The 18,393-nt window shown below is 40.1% G+C and overlaps 1 protein-coding gene across 2 annotated transcripts in view; it reads left to right on the top strand.

The window, feature by feature from the left end:
• The window catches only part of AKAP10 (A-kinase anchoring protein 10), an 83,946-nt gene that overhangs the window by 25,837 nt on the left and 39,716 nt on the right, over positions 1-18,393 (top strand). The window contains exons 5-8 of one of the 2 annotated variants that reach the window (XM_008010637.3): positions 6,912-7,010; positions 13,643-13,727; positions 14,538-14,661; positions 15,679-15,815. In XM_008010637.3, coding sequence (XP_008008828.3) covers positions 6,912-7,010; positions 13,643-13,727; positions 14,538-14,661; positions 15,679-15,815 — 445 coding nt within the window. The remainder of the gene's footprint in view (positions 1-6,911; positions 7,011-13,642; positions 13,728-14,537; positions 14,662-15,678; positions 15,816-18,393) is intronic. The other variant, XM_008010638.3, reaches the window with a different exon arrangement.

Genomic DNA, 18,393 nt, shown 5'->3' with positions numbered 1-18,393 from the left:
TGAAGAATGTACATTCTGTTTTTGGACAGTTTTCTATAAATGTCAAGTTGATTTAGTTGGTTAATGATGGTATTCAGTTTGTCTTTATACTTGCTGATATTTTTTATGCAATTATATTACTTTATTACTCAGAAGAGTGTTGAACTTTCCAACTACAATTGTTTTTCCAATTTTACTTTCAGCTCTATCTGGTTTTACTTCACGTATTTTGAGGCTCTGTTGTTAGGTGTGTACACATTTAGGATTGTATCTTCTGGGTGAATTGCATGTTTTATCATTATGTAATTCCCTCTTTATGGTAATTTTCCTTGTTCTGAGATCAGAAATATCTGTTGTCCAATTTATATAGACACTGCAGCTTTCATTTGATTAGTGCTTGCATGGCATATCTTTTTCCATTTTTTTCCTTTTGACCTACCTTTATAATTCTATTTAAAGGGGGCTTGTTGTAGGCAGCATATAGTTGGGTTGTATTGTTTATTTATTTATTTTTTGAAACGGAGTTTTTCTCTTGTTGCCCAAGCTGGAATGCAGTGGTGCAATCCTGGCTCACTGCAACCTCCACCTCCTTCAACCCTCCTGGGTTGAAGCGATTTTCCTGCCTCAGCCTCCCGAGTAGCTGGGATTACAGGCACATGCACCACCCCTGGCTAATTTTTTGTATTTTTAGTAGAAACGGGTTTTCACCATGTTATCCAGGCTGGTCTTGAACTCCTGACCTCAGGTGATCCACCTGCTTTGACCTCCCAAAGTGCTGGAATTACAGGTGTGAGCCACTGCACCCGGCCGAGTCATGTTATTTTTAATCTTTTCTCACAATATATGGGGGTTTTGTTGGTAAATTTAATTATTTTAATATACATTTTAGTAAAATTATTTACATTAAATGTAACTGTTGCACTGGGAGTATTTATAATGTGTAAATATAATTATTGATATTAATATAATTTAATTATATTACCCATAATATATAATGTGTAAATATAATTATTGATATTAATATAATTTAATTATATTACCCATAATATTAATGTCTTTGGATTTAGATTACCAGTTTAGTATATGTTTTATGTTTATTTTCTCGGTTTACCCCTCCTTGATTTCCCCTTTTTTGCTTTCTTTTGGATTATTTGAATTTTTCCTTAAATTTGTTTATTTTACTTATTTATTTTTCTGAGTGATTCTCCTGCCACAGCTCCCAAGTAGCTGGGACTGCGGGCATGTGCCGCTACACCCAGCTAAATTTTTTGTATTTTTAGTAGAGATAGGGTTTCACCATATTGGCCAGGCTAGTCTTGAATTCTTGACCTCAGGTGATCCACCTGCCTCGGCCTCCCAAAGTGCTGGGATTGCAGGCATGAGCCACCATGCCCTGCCTTTTTCCAGAATTTATATGTTGAGTTATTGATTGTATCTTTATGTAGACTTTTTAGTGGCTTCTCTAGGAATTACAATATACATATTTTTCACGGTGTACTCACATTTACTATTTTATAACTTCAAGTGGAATGTAGAAAACTTCACCACCGTAAAAATAGAGCTAGGGATGAGGTTAAAAAAGAGAGAGAAAAGAAATATAATAAAAATATTTAATAATACCTTTTTTTTTTTTTTTTTTGAGACGGAGTCTCTCGTTCTGTTACCAGGCTAGAGTGCAGTGGCGTGATCTTGGCTCACTGCAACCTCCACTTGTCTCAGCCTCCTGACTTGCTGGGATTACAGGTGTGCACCACCATGCCCAGCTAATTTTTGTATTTTTAGTAGAGATGGAGTTTCACTATGTTGGCCAGTCTGGTCTCGATCTCTTGACCTCATGATCCACCCTCCTCAGCCTCCCAAAGTGCTGGGATTACAGGCGTGATCCACTGCGCCCGGCTAAGTCTTTAAGTATTTTTTTTTTGACATTGCACTTTTTCTCTTTTCCTTCTAGGATTTTAGTAACCCAAATGTTAGTTTTGTTATTGTTTGGCAGGTTCCTTTGGCCTTATTTACTTCTTTAAATTCTTTTTTCCTGTTGTTCAACTTTGAAAATTTCTATTCATCTGTCTTCAAAGTCACTGGTTCTTTCCCCTGTCATTTCCATTCTGTTATTGAGTCTTTGTAGTGAATTTTAAATTTTGTTTATTATGTTTTTTAGTTCTAAAATTTCTTTTTTTGTGTATGTCTTTTACTTTCCTCCTGAAACTCTTATCATTTGTTTCAAGAGTGACTTTATTTCTTAGAGCATGACTTTAGTAACTACTTAAAATTTGTTTTATAATCCCACCATATGTGTCCTCTTGATTGTCTTTTCTCTTGTGAGATAATGGGATTTTCTGGTTCTTTGTATGACAATTAATTTTGGATTGTGTCTTGGACAGTTTGACTTGTTACATGATTCTGAATCTTGTTTCAATCCTGTGGAAAATACTGAAGTTTTTGCTTGAACAAGCAGTTGACTTACTTAGATTCAGGCCACAAATTCCAACCAGCATTCTGTAGGCTCTGGTTCCATCATCAGTTCAGTTTTGTATCTTATCTGCTTATATGCCTTTTTGTGTCCAGTCTGGGACCTGGCCAATGGGCAGGTCCCAAAGCCTTTGTCTACTCTTAGAAGCAGGGCCATGCATACCCAGCTCACGAGTGGCCCCAGGAGTGCACATACAACTATACGTTTTCATGGGCTCCTTCTTTTCTGTAATGTCCCTGACACTTTCTGCCTCCTGAGAATCTCCCTTTATCCCTTTCCTGTTGTCTGGCTAGAAAGTCAGGGCTTTAGATTCCCTATACTTCAGCACACTTCATGTAGTTATGTCACCCTCTGTGGCCAAGACTTCTCTTCTCCCTCTTGGGACTGCAGTTTCTCTTGTCAGAAAGTAGGATTCTTGGAGCTGCTGTCATTGCTGCTATGGCTGCTCTGATACTGCCTGGGAGTTAAAGGAGAAAGGAACAAAACACAACAACCCAGGGGATTTCCTCCACTCTCTTTAATCCGTGAGAACCCTCTTTCCTGTTCCCTCAGACCAGAAATAGAGGGCCTCTCTTGGAACTTCTTCTTTGTGCATCTAGTGTGCAGTTACAGCTTTTGAGTCCAGGCCAGGAGGTGCTGGACAAACTTGTCAGGAGTATGGAGGTACTGCGAGTTCTGGTTACTTTTCTCAGTCCACCTGATTCCAAGTCCTTGGATACATTTGTCCATTGTTGTTAGTTGCATTCCATGGGAGAGACACAAGAGTGTGCTTATTTCGTCTTGACCTACTTATTAGGATTTCAAATCAAATCAAAGGATGATATTCTCTATATTAATTTGCTGTTTTCCCTTTAGCAAGCACATTAGGAAGATAACACTTTAACACCACCTGTGGTGGTTTCTGTCATAATTATTAATACTTTTTTTTTTTTGAGACGGAGTCTCGCTCTGTCGCCCAGGCTGGAGTACAGTGACACCATCTCGGCTAACTGCAAGCTCTGCCTCCCAGGTTTATGCCATTCTCCTGGCCTCAGCCTCCCAAGTAGCTGGGACTGCAGGCTCCTGTCACCACGCCCAGCTAATTTTTTTTAGTAGAGATGGGGTTTCACCGTGTTAGCCAGGATGGTCTTGATCTCCTGACCTCGTGATCCACCCATCTCAGCCTCCCAAAGTGCTGGGATTACAGGTGTGAGCCACCACACCCAGCCAATTATTAATACTTTCATTGTATTAAGACCTCTTGAACTCCAGAAGATAGCTTTATAGTAACATCTCTTATATTTGTATATAAAATTTGTCTGGGGCCTAGAAATTCTTACTCTCTCTTCTCCTGGTAGTTCCAGCTCCCGTTTTTCATAAAGAATGGATAATCTCTTTCTTGAATAAACCTTTTCATATTTGCATATATCACTACTCTTGGGTGGCCTAGAATTTCTTGAATATGTCCTTGTTACTCCTTTTACCAATGAACAGATTTGTAATGGCCTACTACTTTTGTAACTGAAAATCAATACAAAGAACTCAAAAGCAGTGTATAATTTCTTTTGACTAAATTCTTTAGGATGCAGTGATGCTTTGTACTTGGTATTTGAATAGATACTAAGCTTAATTTTAGGGTCTTGCTTTATGCAGAGAGGTGGAAGTTAACAAAATAATTTCTTCTGTACTGACTTTGATAAATTTACTAATTTTGCATTTTGCTTAGAAAACATACTCCTTCATAGCCCCTTACCTGACTGCCTGATGGGGTTTTAGGAATAGGCCTGCCCATCGTGTCTTGAGGTGGAGCCCCACTCCCATTGCTTATCTTCTCTGCTTTAAGCTGTCTTTATCTTCAGACATCTTCCCTCTGCCTAAGGAAAATTCCTGACCTCAAAATTTTTCATAAAGATATTGCTAACAATTTAAGATAACAGGAACACATGTGGTAATATATGTAATAAATTCATTCTTTCAACAAGTCTTTGTAGTAAGTTCATTCTTTTAGCAAATGTTTATTAAGCACTTTTTTTATATGCCAAGACACCAGCGGTACAGTAATAAATGGAATAATCACAAGTTGAGCATTCAGCAAAATTTTTGTCCATTGCATGAATTTATAAAGAATTTGTTACCTTCAATACTTTAATTGTTCTAACAGATTTATACTTCAAACTGTTACTTCATGTGCCCTGAAACTGTCATACCACGGCTTGACAAATCGGTGATCTAAAATACATCCATTTTGGGCGGGCACAGTGGCTCATGCCTGTAATCCCCAGCACTTTGGGAGGCCAAGGCAGGCAGATCACTTGAGGTCAAGAGTTCCAGACCAGCCTGGCCAAAATGGCGAAACCTGGTCTCTACTAAAAATACAAAAAAATTAGCCAGTCATTGTGGTGCATGCCTAAATTCCAGGTACTTCGGAGGCTAAGGCAGGAGAATTGCTTGAACCTGGGAGATGAGGTTGCAGTGAGTCGGGATCATGCCACTGTACCTCAGCCTGGCTGACAGAGCGAGATTCTTTCTCAAAAAATAACATAGATCCATTCAAATAGATCATTCTAGTTATCTGACCTCACAGTTTCCTAAAAGGCCCTTTTTTCTTTTTTTTTTTTTTTAAACAGGATGTTTTAAGCAGTTTCTCTAAAGAGTATTGTAGGAATTGGGCCGGGCACAGTGGCTCATGCCTGCAATCCCAGCACTTTGGGAGGCCGAGGCGGGCGGATCACGAGGTCAGGAGATCGAGACCATCCTGGCTAACATGGTGAAACCCCATCTCTACTAAAAATACAAAAAAATTAGCCTGGTGTGGTGGCGGGCACCTGTAATCCCAGCTACTCAGGAGGCTGAGGCAGGAGAATGGCGTGAACCCAGGAGGCAGAGCTGGCAGTGAGTTGAGATTGTGCCACTGCACTCCAGCCTGGGCAACAGAGCAAGACTCCATCTCAAAAAAAAAAAAAAAAAAAGAATATTGTAGGAAGTGGACCCAAAGCATTTATTTTAGTCTAGTATTTATTAATTTTTAAAACGTATTTTATTATTTATTAAAATGTTTTAAAATATTTTAATGTTCTTTTATTCTTAAACAAATGAAAACTTTCTATATCCGAAAGAAGGGTGTGACCTAGTTCTGTTTCTGAAATATAGTTAATATGTTATTTAAGAGTATTAATACTTCTTCCAATGGTTTTAATCCCCAGAAGATAAATATGCATTAATATCTAGACAAATTCTTACTGCATTTATCTGGGATTAGCAGGTGTTTTTGATTAATGGGAAAGCAAGCATTTACAAACAACCAGGTTCTGATTTTAAAGCTTTTGGGCAGACATTTTTTGCTTAGTAATTTGCTCATAATAGCCATACAATAAATATTTGTGGCCGGGCATGGGGGCTCACTCCTGAAATCCCTTCCCTTTGGGAGGCCGAGGTGGGCAGATCACTTGTGGCTAGGAGTTTGAGGCCAGCCTGGCCAACGTGATGAAACCTTGTCTCTACTAAAAATATAAAAATTAGCAAGTGTGTGTCGTCCCAGCTACTCGGGAGACAGAGGCAGGAATATTGAGATATCTGTGATGTTGTCTATTTCTGCTGATAATTGTTGATCCTCTTCAAATAGGACACAAACAAGATCAATCTTTTTTACTCGTAAATTGATGTGGATAGTCTGCTGCTGCCGACTTAATGTACCTTATCCCTCTTAAACCGCTGATTCCTTTGAGGCATTGTCCCCATAAACTTTTGGTAAAGCATCAATAATTTCATCATTCATCCACCCAAGCTTCACTGTAAATTTGATGTTTATTCTTCCATTTTAGCAGAATTCATGTTGCTCCAATAGGGGCTGTCTTCAAACTGGTGTTTTCTCCTTCTTAGTGCCTCAAAGTAGATCCTGTTCAGATATAACAGGTTAATATGAGTTTATTTTGGTGTAAAAGTACTTTGAAATTCATGCATAGTTTTTTCATCATATGCATTTTCCATAGCTTTGAACATCCCCGTGTAACTATCCTCTTCCACAAACCAAACAATGAAAAAGCACCTCCGTGATGGAAGTTCATTTTGCAATAGGAACTCACAGTGATCTAAGCCCTGCTATTCATGAATATAATTCATTACTGGAGGTCGGGCACGGTGGCTCACGCCTGTAATCCCAGCACTTTGGGAGACTGAGGCAGGTGAATCACGAGGTCAGGAGATCGAGACCATCCTGTCTAATACGGTGAAACCCCATCTCTGCTAAAAGATACAAAAAATTAGCTGGGCCTGGTGGCAGGCGCCTGTAGTCCCAGCTACTCAGGAGGCTGAGGCGGGAGAATGGCGTGAACCCGGGAGGCGGCGCTTATAGTGAGTCGAGATTGCGCCACTGCACTCCAGCCTGGGTGACAGAGCGAGACTCTGTCTCAAAAAAAAAAAAAAAAATTCATTACTGGAGTCTAAGTGGCTTTTTGATTTTTGAAGTTCTCTTCTCCCCTTGCAGGTATAGAACAAGATGCAGTGAATACTTTTACCAAATATATATCTCCAGATGCTGCTAAACCAATACCAATTACAGAAGCAATGAGAAATGACATCATAGGTAAGCAATGCTTGAAACTGTGGCAAGAAAAAAAAACAACAAAAAAACAAAAAATGCACAAAACTGACAATTTTGGTTACTGACTAATTTTTTCTTAACATGGAATTTAACAGTTCCCTTCCTAATTTGTTTTCTGAGTATTTTTTATGTCAGATTATAGCTCACTTTAAAAGTTACTCGGCTGCAGTTGGCGCCAGGGTTTTTGCCTGGGCCGGGAGGGCTGCAGTGTAGCGGGTGCTCTGGCCTGGCCGCTGGCCGCTGCTGAGCAGCCAGGCTGCGGGCGGCTACACACACTGGCACAGACCACCAGATGGACTGGCTGGCAGCCCTGCACCCATGCACAAAGCGGGCGGGACAGAAACTTCCGGACTTGGAAGTCCAGTGAGGCTAAAGGCCAGTGCCAAAGTCTCCAGGCATCCAGGGCCCAGGAGTCTCAAGAGCAGCGGACAACTGGATGGCCAGACAGTTGTCTCAGTGGTGGCCTCTCTGTCTCAGGGCTTCATCCCACTCCTCAGTGGGCCTGACCTCCCGTCTACCTGCGTTAGCCAGAGCCATCACATGGCCCGTGACTCACCATTTTTTGCCAGTTGATTGTGCCACACACAATGTCATTTCTGTGTCATTTGGCACAGCTGGAGGTGCAGGGAGGAGGGCAGCCTCATGTCCAGTCCCAGTTTCAAGTAACTTTATTCTTCTGAATAAAGACAATTTGCTAACTTTACACAAAAAAAAAAAAAAAAAAAGTTTTTCTTATATGTTGGACCCAAATTCTTAGACTTTGACCTAAATAACAATGACAGCAAGAACAATAAATAGTACACATTTATTGAACACTCACTGTGTCCCAGACAATATTCCAAGCACTTTCTGTGGATAAACTCTTTAACTTCTGAAGAACTTTGTGGGATAAATACAGTTATTTTATAGATGAAGAAACTGAAGCACAGAGAAGTTAAGTACTTTGTCCAAGGTAACAGCTCAGACATGGCGGAGTCAGGGTTTGAAAGTAGACCCTCACATACCTTAACTGCTGTGCTGTGGCAGTGTTTTTCATACTGTAGGTTGGGACCGACCTTCTCCTATGCCCTCACCCCCTACCAAAATAAACATATATATATATATATATGTTAGTGTATATAGATATGTTAGTGTATATAGATATGTTAGTATATATATGTTAGTGTGTGTATATATGTATATACACACTAGAATAAAAAAATCAAAGTGTCTCAGTAGTAAGGACAAACATCATTTCAGAAAAATGTTTTCATTATATATACATGTATGTATGTGTATGCTGATTCAACAAATATATTTCTGTGTAAGTTACAGCAAAATAGTTTGAAAGCTTTTACTGTGTTTTATCAGGAAGACCTTAGGTGAACATATATTCACAGATAAAAGAGATTTATTTATTCATTCAATAAATATTACATTCTCATAAGTCCTAATATTATGTATTTTTATTTTTCAAAAAAGTTAGTATTTGTGATTTATGTAATAAAACTTGTTCTTGCACTTCTAGCAGGTCTGTCCCAATGTGGGGCTTCTTTAATCTTACTGTGGGTACTTTGCACTCACTCACTACTGGAGACAGCAAGACCCCTGTTAGACTCAGCTGTGTTTCTTAAATTGGCCCACTGTAGCTTCCAGTTAGCTATTCTGGGGTCCATCTCATGTTGCCTCCATTCTCCTTTTCTTTCTCTCAGACAGATATCTTTTTTTTTTTTTTTTTTTTTTTTTTTTTGAGACGGAGTCTTGCTCTGTCGCCCAGGCTGGAGTGCAGTGGCCGGATCTCAGCTCACTGCAAGCTCCGCCTCCCGGGTTCATGCCATTCTCCTGCCTCAGCCTCCTGAGTAGCTGGGACTACAGGCGCCCGCCACCTCGCCCGGCTAGTTTTTTTGTAGTTTAGTAGAGACGGGGTTTCACCGTGTTAGCCAGGATGGTCTCGATCTTCTGACCTCGTGATCCGCCCGCCTCGGCCTCCCAAAGTGCTGGGATTACAGGCTTGAGCCACCGCGCCCGGCCTCAGACAGATATCTATAACAGCTATAACATAGGCCTGGTGGCTGTTGGTGGCTTGTCCCTATCTGCTTGTATTTAAGGGGTAGTGTTTCACTGAGTTTTGCTGACAGATGTTGTCATGAAATTTGAGGTTTTCTGTGTTGTTGCTCTGTTTTTATGTGAGAATTTGCTGCTACCATTGTCGCGAGACCAGCTCTTCCTAGTAATACAACAGGGATGTTCTGACTGATTAGAGTTTGCATGTTTGAAGAATTGGTTGGCTAGTGACTTTTTTGAGGGGAGTCTGTACCAGTTAATAGCCTCACTGGTGGGAGGATGAAAAGGAAGTTTCAAGTCAAATAAAACACTTAAAAATGAAACCACACTGCAACTCTCTTTCTTTTACTTAAGCTTAATCAAATTATCAAATTAATAATGATGTAATCCCATGAAGGAAAAGTCTGCTTAAGGATCAAGTTGATAACATTTTGTGACCAAGGGATTTGAGAAAACCTCTATCCCAGTGTCTATCATTATGTATTTTAGGATGTTAATTACCTGTATGGCTTTAGGCAAGTCATTTTTCCTCCTTGAGCCTCATTCTTAATCCTGTCCAAATTATTTGTCTCCTCTTGCTGCAGTCGTACTATTTGAATATAGCTGTCCTTCAAGTGAGTTTTATTCAAAGGAGCCTTCACTTCAGCACTTACTGTGTATCCAACTTACATAGTCTTGTTTTAAATGTTATCCTTGGGTTTTTGGCTTGGTCTCTAATTACTGTTTTTATGTGAGGATTTAGAGTGATCCAGAAGCTATACTTCCACTACCTCCTTCATCTTCCACAAATCTTTAAAGTGGTAGAATTTTTAAAAACTTTGAAGGTACAGCTGACAGAATTTGCTAATGGTTTGGAAGTGAGTAGTATGAGAGGGAGGAAAAGGAATAAAGCATGACTGCATTTTTTTTTGTTTGTTTAAGCGATTCCCCTGCCTCAGCCTCCCAAGTAGCTGGGACTACAGGTGCTTGCCACCACCCCCAGCTAATTTTTTTTTTTTTTTTTTTTTTTTTGTATTTTAGTAGAAACGGAGTTTCACCGTGTTGGCCAGGATGGTCTCCATCTCCTGACCTCGTAATCCACCCACCTTGGCCTCCCAAAGGGCTGAGGTTACAGGCATGAGCCACCCCACCTGACTGCATGACTCCATTTTTTAAAAAACTGAATACTTGGAATTGTAGAGTTGTCATTTATAAGATGAAAAGACTGTGGGAGTAGTGGCTTATGAGGAAAATCAGGAGTTTGGTTTTAGACATCCAAATGGTGAATGTCAAGTAGGTAATTGGACACCTACATTAGGATTTTATGGCAGTGGTCCGGGTTGGAGACACGTGTTTGGAAGTCATTAGCATATAGATGGATTTAGAGCTGCAAGACTAGATAACATTACCATAGGAGTAAGTGTAATGAGGGAAGATGAGGTCTAAGGACTGAGCCCTGACATTCTGTCAGATGGGGAAGAACTAGTAAAGGACACTTAGGCCCTCTTATGACAATGGTATATCAAGAAGTAGTTTTCTTCAGGAAGCCAAGTAAGAAAAATGTTTCTGGGAGGAAATGAAGCTGAGATAAGTAAGACGAATACTGGAATTGAATGGATTTGACAACCCATCATACACTAGTTATCTTAATTACAGTGGGCCATTTTAGACAAAACTTAATTGGAGGAGTCTTAAGTGAGAATAGGAGGAGTGGAACCAGCGAGTATTGACAACTCTTATGTGGCATGTTGCTCTAAAGTTGAGCTGGAAGATGATGTTAATCAAGTGTGCACTGGGGGCAGTGGTGCGCACCTGTAATTTCAGCACTTTGGCAGGCCAGGGAGGTGGATCACTTGAGCCCAGGAGTTTGAGACTAGCCTGGGCAACATAGTGAAACCCCATCTCTACCAAAAAAATAACAATACTACAAAAATTTTTCAGGCATGGTGGTGCATACCTGTAGTCTCAGCTATTAGGAAGGCTGAGGTGGCAGGATCACTTGAGCCCCAGGAGGTCACGGCTGCAGTGAGCCAAGATCGTGCCACTGCACTTCACCCTGGGTGACAGAGCCAGACCCTGTCTCAAAAAAAAGGGGGGGCGGGCAATGGTTTTTAATTTTGTTTTTAAGGTAAGATGTATTATAAGCATATAAGGTGTGTTACAGCATACGAACAGGTATACATGTATAACATGCAGTCCACACGGCTGATAGGAATGAGGCAGTAGTGAAGGAGAAGTTGATGTAGGAGAGGGGACAGTTGTTACAGGAAAGAAGTCTGGAGGCAAAAGGGATGACTTCTAGTGCTCACATAAAATATTGCTTAGATGGGAGCAAGGACAGTTTATCTGGAGTCACAGGAAAGAATGCTGTACATGGGTAGCGATGCAGGTGAGTTGAAAGATGTGAGAGACGATGGAAATAATTTTCTGATTGCTTCTATGTTCTCACTGAAGCAGGAAGCAAAGTTCTCAGCAAAGAGAACAGAAGAGGTGTTGAATATTTGAGAAAGGAGATGTACTGTAGAAAAAAAAACAAAACGAAACTCAGTTTCTCCTGAACTCTCACAAAACAGAACCTTTCCATGACCCTAGTTGTGTGGGGGTTTTCCCTGTCAACTACCAATTCTGCAGATGATTCTCCAGTGACCCCTCCAACTGGGTGTCCTCTAAGTCAGTTCAGTTCTCACATGGTCTACCCGGAGATAGCATCAGATCCCACAGATTGAGGACTCTGTCCCACAAGACTGCCCCTACTTCAGATGCCAGTCTGAAGCCCAAGCTGTGGCTTGTGCTTCTGACCGGCCTTCTATAAATTGGAGTTCCCACAGTCCCCTCCTTGGGTTCAATAAATTTGCTAAAGCAGCTGTCAGAACTCAGGGAAATGCTTCACTTATATTTACGCATTTATTATAAAGGATATTACAAAGGATACAGATTGAACAGGCAGATGGAAGAGATGCATGGGCAAGGTATGGGAGAGGGGGCACAGCTTCCATGCCCTCTCCAGGTCATACCACCCTCCAAGAACCTCTACAGATTTAGCTATTCAGAAGCCCCCCTCCCCGTTCTGTCCTTTTGGTTTTTTTGTGGAGACTTCATTATATAGGCATAATTGATCGTTGGCTATTGGTGATCAGCTCAACCTTCAGTCCCCTCCTTCTGGGAGGTTGGTGGGTAGGGCTGAAAGTCCCAACCCTGTAATTCTGCCTTGGTCTTTCTGGTGATTAGCCCTCATCCTAAAGCTCTTTAAAGGCCACCTGCCATTAGTCATCTCATTAGCATTCAAAAGAATCCAGCGATTTCATGAATTTTAGGAGCTGTATACTAAGAAACTGGCTAAAAAGGCCAGTTGCAATGGCTCAGGCCTGTAATCCTAGCACTTTGGGAGGCTGAGGCAGGGGGATCGTTTGAGGCCATGAGATCAAAACCAGCTTAGTCAACATAGTGAGACCCCCTTACAAAATACTTAAAAATTGGCCAGGCGTGGTAGCGCTTGTCTGTAGTCCCAGCTACTCAGAAGGCTGAGGATCACTGAGCCCGGGAGTTCAAGGCAGCAGTGAGCCATGATCGTGCCACTGACTCCAGCTTGTCTCAGAAGAAAAGGGGGGGAAAAAAAACTGGGCAAAGAGTAAATAACTTATTTTACAATATCACAGATTTGTATTATCTAGGAAAGTGAATGTGAACAGACCACGACACTGGTATGATCCCTGGGTTTCATGAAGGCCCCACTAAAGTCGTGAACACAAAGTGAGACTAGGCATGGTGTTATATGGTTTTTCCAGCCATGTTTAACAGTTAGCCAAACAGCTTATTGTTTTGCTGCAGTTTATTTAGGCAGTTCCTTATTTTAGCACATTTCATGTTTTAAAATTTCTACCAATAACATTTTGATAAACTTTCTTACAGATGACTTCACAAATACATAATTTTTTAAGCTACAATCCTAGAAATAGAATTGCTCATTGAAAGGGTACGTTCGTTTTTAAAGCTATGCTAGAAACTGCCAAATTGCCTTCAGAAAAAGGTGTTTATATCCCCACTAACACTAGTATCAGTTTTCCTGTGCCCTTGCTCAAGTATGCATATTATTAAAAACAATGTTGTACCAGTTTACTAGACAAAAGGTGCAATGCCTCCTTATTCTGATCTGATTACTAGTGAGTATGTGTATCTTTTCACGTTGGTCATTTTATGTTTGTTCCTTTGTGGGTTATCATGTCCTTTGCTCATTTTTCTTTTGGGACATTTCTTAGTAGTTTATAAGAGCTCTTGGTACTTTAATGATAGTAATCTTTTAACTGTCATGCATGCTGCAAATCTTTTTTCTGTTTGTTTGCCTTTGTATTTTGTTTTTGGAGTGTTTCAATGTCTAGGAAATAATTTTATGTTGTTAAATCTTTTGATTTCTGCTTTTGCATATGTACTTCAAAAGACTTTCTACTTCAAGGTCAAGTGTTACCTGTATTTTCTTTTAGTTCTATTTAAAACCTCTTAATTTACATGCGTATGCTGTTAACGCCCAAGTTGATTCACAAGCGTGTATAGTTTGAATTTAGTGGCAATTTAATTATTTACGACTTCTTTTACAGCAAAGATTTGTGGAGAAGATGGACAGGTGGATCCCAACTGTTTCGTTTTGGCACAGTCCATAGTCTTTAGTGCAATGGAGCAAGAGTAAGTTAGTTCATATTTTCACATTGTGCATCCTAGGGAATTTGGGTTCATTGTTAGGAATGGGCTTCTCTTAGCTAAAAACAAAGTATTTTTGAGGATTTAAATATTTTGGATATTTACAGGAACATATAAGGCATACTCTATCTTGATTAATAGTTTCTTTTAAATATAAATTATGTGAACTCTTAAAATTTTAATTTTCGTTTTCAATGTTAGTATTTCCTAAGTTAAAGTAATTTGTTTTTAGTTCTGAAATCATTTGGGGAGTGATTGAGGCTGTAGTGATTATGACTATTAGAATTGGTTTATTTATTGAAATAATGCATGTCTTCAGATGGCTCTCCTAATTTGTTAGGCTTTAAGCTAAATCGATGCTGTATAACTAAATCCATATAGATTTGTTGAAATGGCTCCAGAGGTTTTTTAGATTTATTACTGCTGTGTGCCCTTAAAAAAAATCTATTCATTCTTTCACTTAACATTTATCAAAAGAGTGCTCTGTGTAAGACATGGTTAGGCATAGTACCAGTCTTGAAGGAATTACAACCTAATAAAAGACATAGGGCATGTTCTTTGGTTACTGTAATATGAAGTGGCATGTGTTAAATGTCAGGGGAGAACTACAAAGTCATTAAAAGGTGGGAGAGATTACATACAGGTAAAGGAATCAGGAATGACACCGTGGGGAGTGAGATAGTGTTGACCTAGGCCTTTAAGATACAATAGGGACAGTATGGAAAGAGTATATTTTTCCCACTTAAACTCTTTCCTTGGTCGTTCCCTCAAATTTTCCCTTTTGTCCATGTGCAGGCACTTTAGTGAGTTTCTGCGAAGTCACCATTTCTGTAAATACCAGATTGAAGTGCTGACCAGTGGAACTGTTTACCTGGCTGACATTCTCTTCTGTGAGTCAGCCCTCTTTTATTTCTCTGAGGTAAAGTCTGCATTTCCTTTCACACTCTGTTCGAGCATTCCAGCCTCTAACTATCAATGCTGGGGCCCTGTCTATAGGAAATAACCCAGAAGAGCCAAGTCATTTCCAAAAAGATTTATCGTTGTTTCAAGTTGTTTCTGATAGCAAGAGTAATTTAATAATATATTAGAGAGAACATGAAAACTCAATGTGTTAAATAACTCTAATTTTGAAAAACCTGATTAAGCTACTGCATGCCAGAGAGTGCATGTTTTTAATTGTTTGGAGCTATTTTAAAACCACAGAATTTGAAACTTCCAGGGCATAAATTGCAGACCAGACTTCAGAAGAGAAAAAGAAAAGTAGTAAATTTTTTCTTATGTTCATCATGTTTACTTTAGCCACTTGATAGGATTGCCCAGTGAAGAAGCATTTGCAACAGACAATGAGTATATTAATCTTTTTGAGGCATACAGTTTAGTATAATGCTCTTTGTTAGGCTTCAGCAAGTGAAATTATTTTGTCAGAAAGCAGAAAGAGGATTCCTGGTCTCACAAAGCAGTAATTTAGACACTTGATTCCGCCTCTTTGCAAGAATACAGGTACTCAGTTGATCTGTTTTTTCACTGCCTTTCTTTGCTATAAGTTTAAATCAATAATTTGTTTAGGTTAATATGTCCTCATGGAATGGTGGAAATGATCAGATATAAAATATTTGGTTAGTTTACTCTTTATATGTTTGCTGGTAAGGAACCACAAATCCAATTTAGTGTAATTTTTACTCTAGTTCACTAAAAGTTTGCATCCAGTTGTGTAGTGTTTGTTTCTTGTTAATTTTTTTTTTTTTTTTTCCCTCTAAATACTTTAAAACTTTTCAATCTCAAATGACTGTAACTTGCTGACAGGTGTTAACTGAAGAAGTAGATCTTTTTGTTTTTTGCTTATGACCTGTATTTTAATATTTGAGCTTATAGATTAGAGATGGTGAGAGAAATCTGTTTATAGTCTTATTTTCCCTTGTGTATTATTTCTTCCTAGTACATGGAAAAAGAGGATGCAGTGAATATCTTACAATTCTGGTTGGCAGCAGATAACTTCCAGTCTCAGCTTGCTGCCAAAAAGGGCCAGTACGATGGACAGGAGGCACAGAATGATGCCATGATTTTATATGACAAGTGAGTTATATTGATAGATGCATTCAGCAGATACTTATTGAGCATGTGATATGTTTTATGGAAATAAAGATGCAAAAACTCAGTCTCTTGTCAAGGAGTTCACAGGAGGCAGCATAAAAGCTACTTTTTATATGGTGTTTGTAAAGCTTTGGGGGTTCTTAGAACAAAAGTTTCCGCTGGGAAAGGGGAGGTGTGTGTGGGGTAAACAGGATGGCAGTGGTAGTATTCAAACAGTGTTTCCCAGAAGAGAGACTTTGTTTGGATCCTAAAGAATGAATTGAATTTTGCTACCCAGAGAAGGCAGGAAACAACATTCTAGGCAAAGGCATTGGCACAGAAGCCTGGAGACTTGGTGGAAGGTGGCACTTTCAAGAAACTTGAGTTGAGATAATCAAAGGGTTGGGGAATACATGTGAGGATGCTGGTGCTAATTGGAATAGATTATAAGGGACCTTGAATGCCTATTTATGGGTATAGTATACTTTCTGTATAAATCTGCCTTGCCACGTTATTAAATGAATTAGTTTTTTTATTAGTTTTCACTGAAAATGAGAGGATAAAAAAATCATACAGTGAACAAAATTGAAAATATCTGGTCAGGCAAGTGATGAGCTCGTGGCCAGCTCTGTAACGTATGGTATTCTTTTAATTTAACTTTTCTTACTCTGTAAAAAAAGTAATTTGTGGTTGGGCACAGTGGCTCATGCCTGTAATCCCAACACTTTGAGAGGCAGAAGTGGGTGAATTACTTGAGCCCAGGAATTTGAGACCAGCCTGGGCAACATGGCAAAACCCTGCCTTTACTAAAAATACAAAAATTAGCTGAGCGTGGTGGCGTGCGCCTGTTGTCCTAGCTACTTAGAGGCCTGAGGCAGGAGGATCACCTGAGCCTTGGGAGGTCGACACTGCAGTGAGCTGTGATCCACTGTACTCCACCCTGCACAGGGCAGCAGAGTGAGACCCTTTCTCCAAAAAAAAAAAAAAAAAATGGTAATTTGTTATTTGTATCCTTAAGCAAATGGTAAAGGGGTAACTTGGGGATAGAGAAAAGTCCATAAATGTTAGGGTTTGAAGACAGCCAATAGCATCTAGGCCAATGGTTCTTGAACACTGGTCTGCAGGCTCTTGCTGGGCTGTCTGCATAGGAATCATCTGAGAGCTCGTTAAAAATAGGTTTTCAGGCCGGGTGTGGTGACTTATGCCTGTAATACCAGCACTTTGGGAGGCCGAGGCGGGCAGATTACCTGAGGTCAGGCATTCAAGACCAGCCTGGCCAACATGGTAAAAGCCCATCTCTACTAAAAATACAAGAATTAGCCAGGCGTGGTGGTACACACCTGTAATCCCAGGTACTCGGGAGGCTGAGGCAGGAGAATTGCTTGAGCCCGGGAGGCGGAGGTTGCAGTGAGCCGAGATCATGCCACTGCACTCCAGCCTAGCTGACAGAGCGAGACTCTGTCTCAGAAAAGAAAAAAAAAAAAAAAAAAAAAATTAAGTTTTCAGTCTGGGCATGGTGGCTCACACCTGTAATTGCAGCATTTTGGAAGGCCAAGGCAGGCAGATCACTTGAGGTCAGGAGTTCAAGACCCACCTGGCCAACATAGTGAAACCTGTCTCTACTAAAAACTACAAAAATTAGCTGGGCATTTTGATGGGTGCCTGTAATCCCAGCTACTAGGGAGGCTGAGGCAGGAGAATTGCTTGAATCCAGGAGGCAGAGGTTGCAGTGAGCTGACATCGTGCCACTGCACTGGAGCCTGGGTGACAGAGGGAGACTCCATCTCAAAAAAAAAAAAAAAGTTTCCAGTCCCCCACCCACCCAGTCTCAGAAATTCTGATTCCACAGGTTTGAGGTGTGACCAGGAATCTTTATTTTTAGAAAACATACCAGATAATTCTGATAAATAGCCAGATTAGGGATATAGTCTGATTTTCCTATTTTGCAAGTAAGGAAAATAAGGCCCAGAGAGGTAAGATTTTCTCAAAGTCACAGAACAAGTTAGTGGCAGCACTTGGACTGGAATGCAGTTCTTAATGTTCTGTCCAGTGTTTATTTTGATACAATATGTTTGTAGACGATACTATATAAGAAACATTGCTATATAGATATTGAGATAAGAAGGGTTTATATTTAGAAATTTGGTGTAAAGTGCCTGAACATTCAAGTCGTGGAGGAGTATTGACGAACTTATTCAATACAACATAGGAGATTCACATTTTGTTACAAAAATGCTGATTTAAAAGGAGAGTTTTCTTTTTTTTTCTTTTTTATTTTTTGAGATGGAGTCTTGCTCTGTCACCCAGGCTGGAGTGCAGTGACACGATCTAAATTCACTGCAACCTCCGCCTCCTGGGTTCAAGCGATTCTCCTGCCTCAGCCTCCCAAAGTGCTGGGATTACAGGTGCGGGCCACCACGCCCAGCTAATTTTTGTATTTTTAGTAGAGACAGGTTTCACCATGTTGGCCAGGCCAGTCTTGAACACCTGACCTCAAATGATCCACTCACCTTGGCCTCCCAAAGTGCTGGGATTACAGGTGTGAGCCACTGTGCCCGGCATACTTGTTTTTGTATCATAA

Source organism: Chlorocebus sabaeus, chromosome 16 (assembly GCF_047675955.1).
Source record: "Chlorocebus sabaeus isolate Y175 chromosome 16, mChlSab1.0.hap1, whole genome shotgun sequence".
NCBI classification, from domain to species: Eukaryota; Metazoa; Chordata; class Mammalia; order Primates; family Cercopithecidae; genus Chlorocebus; species Chlorocebus sabaeus.
This window is presented reverse-complemented; position numbering and strand designations above follow the sequence as displayed.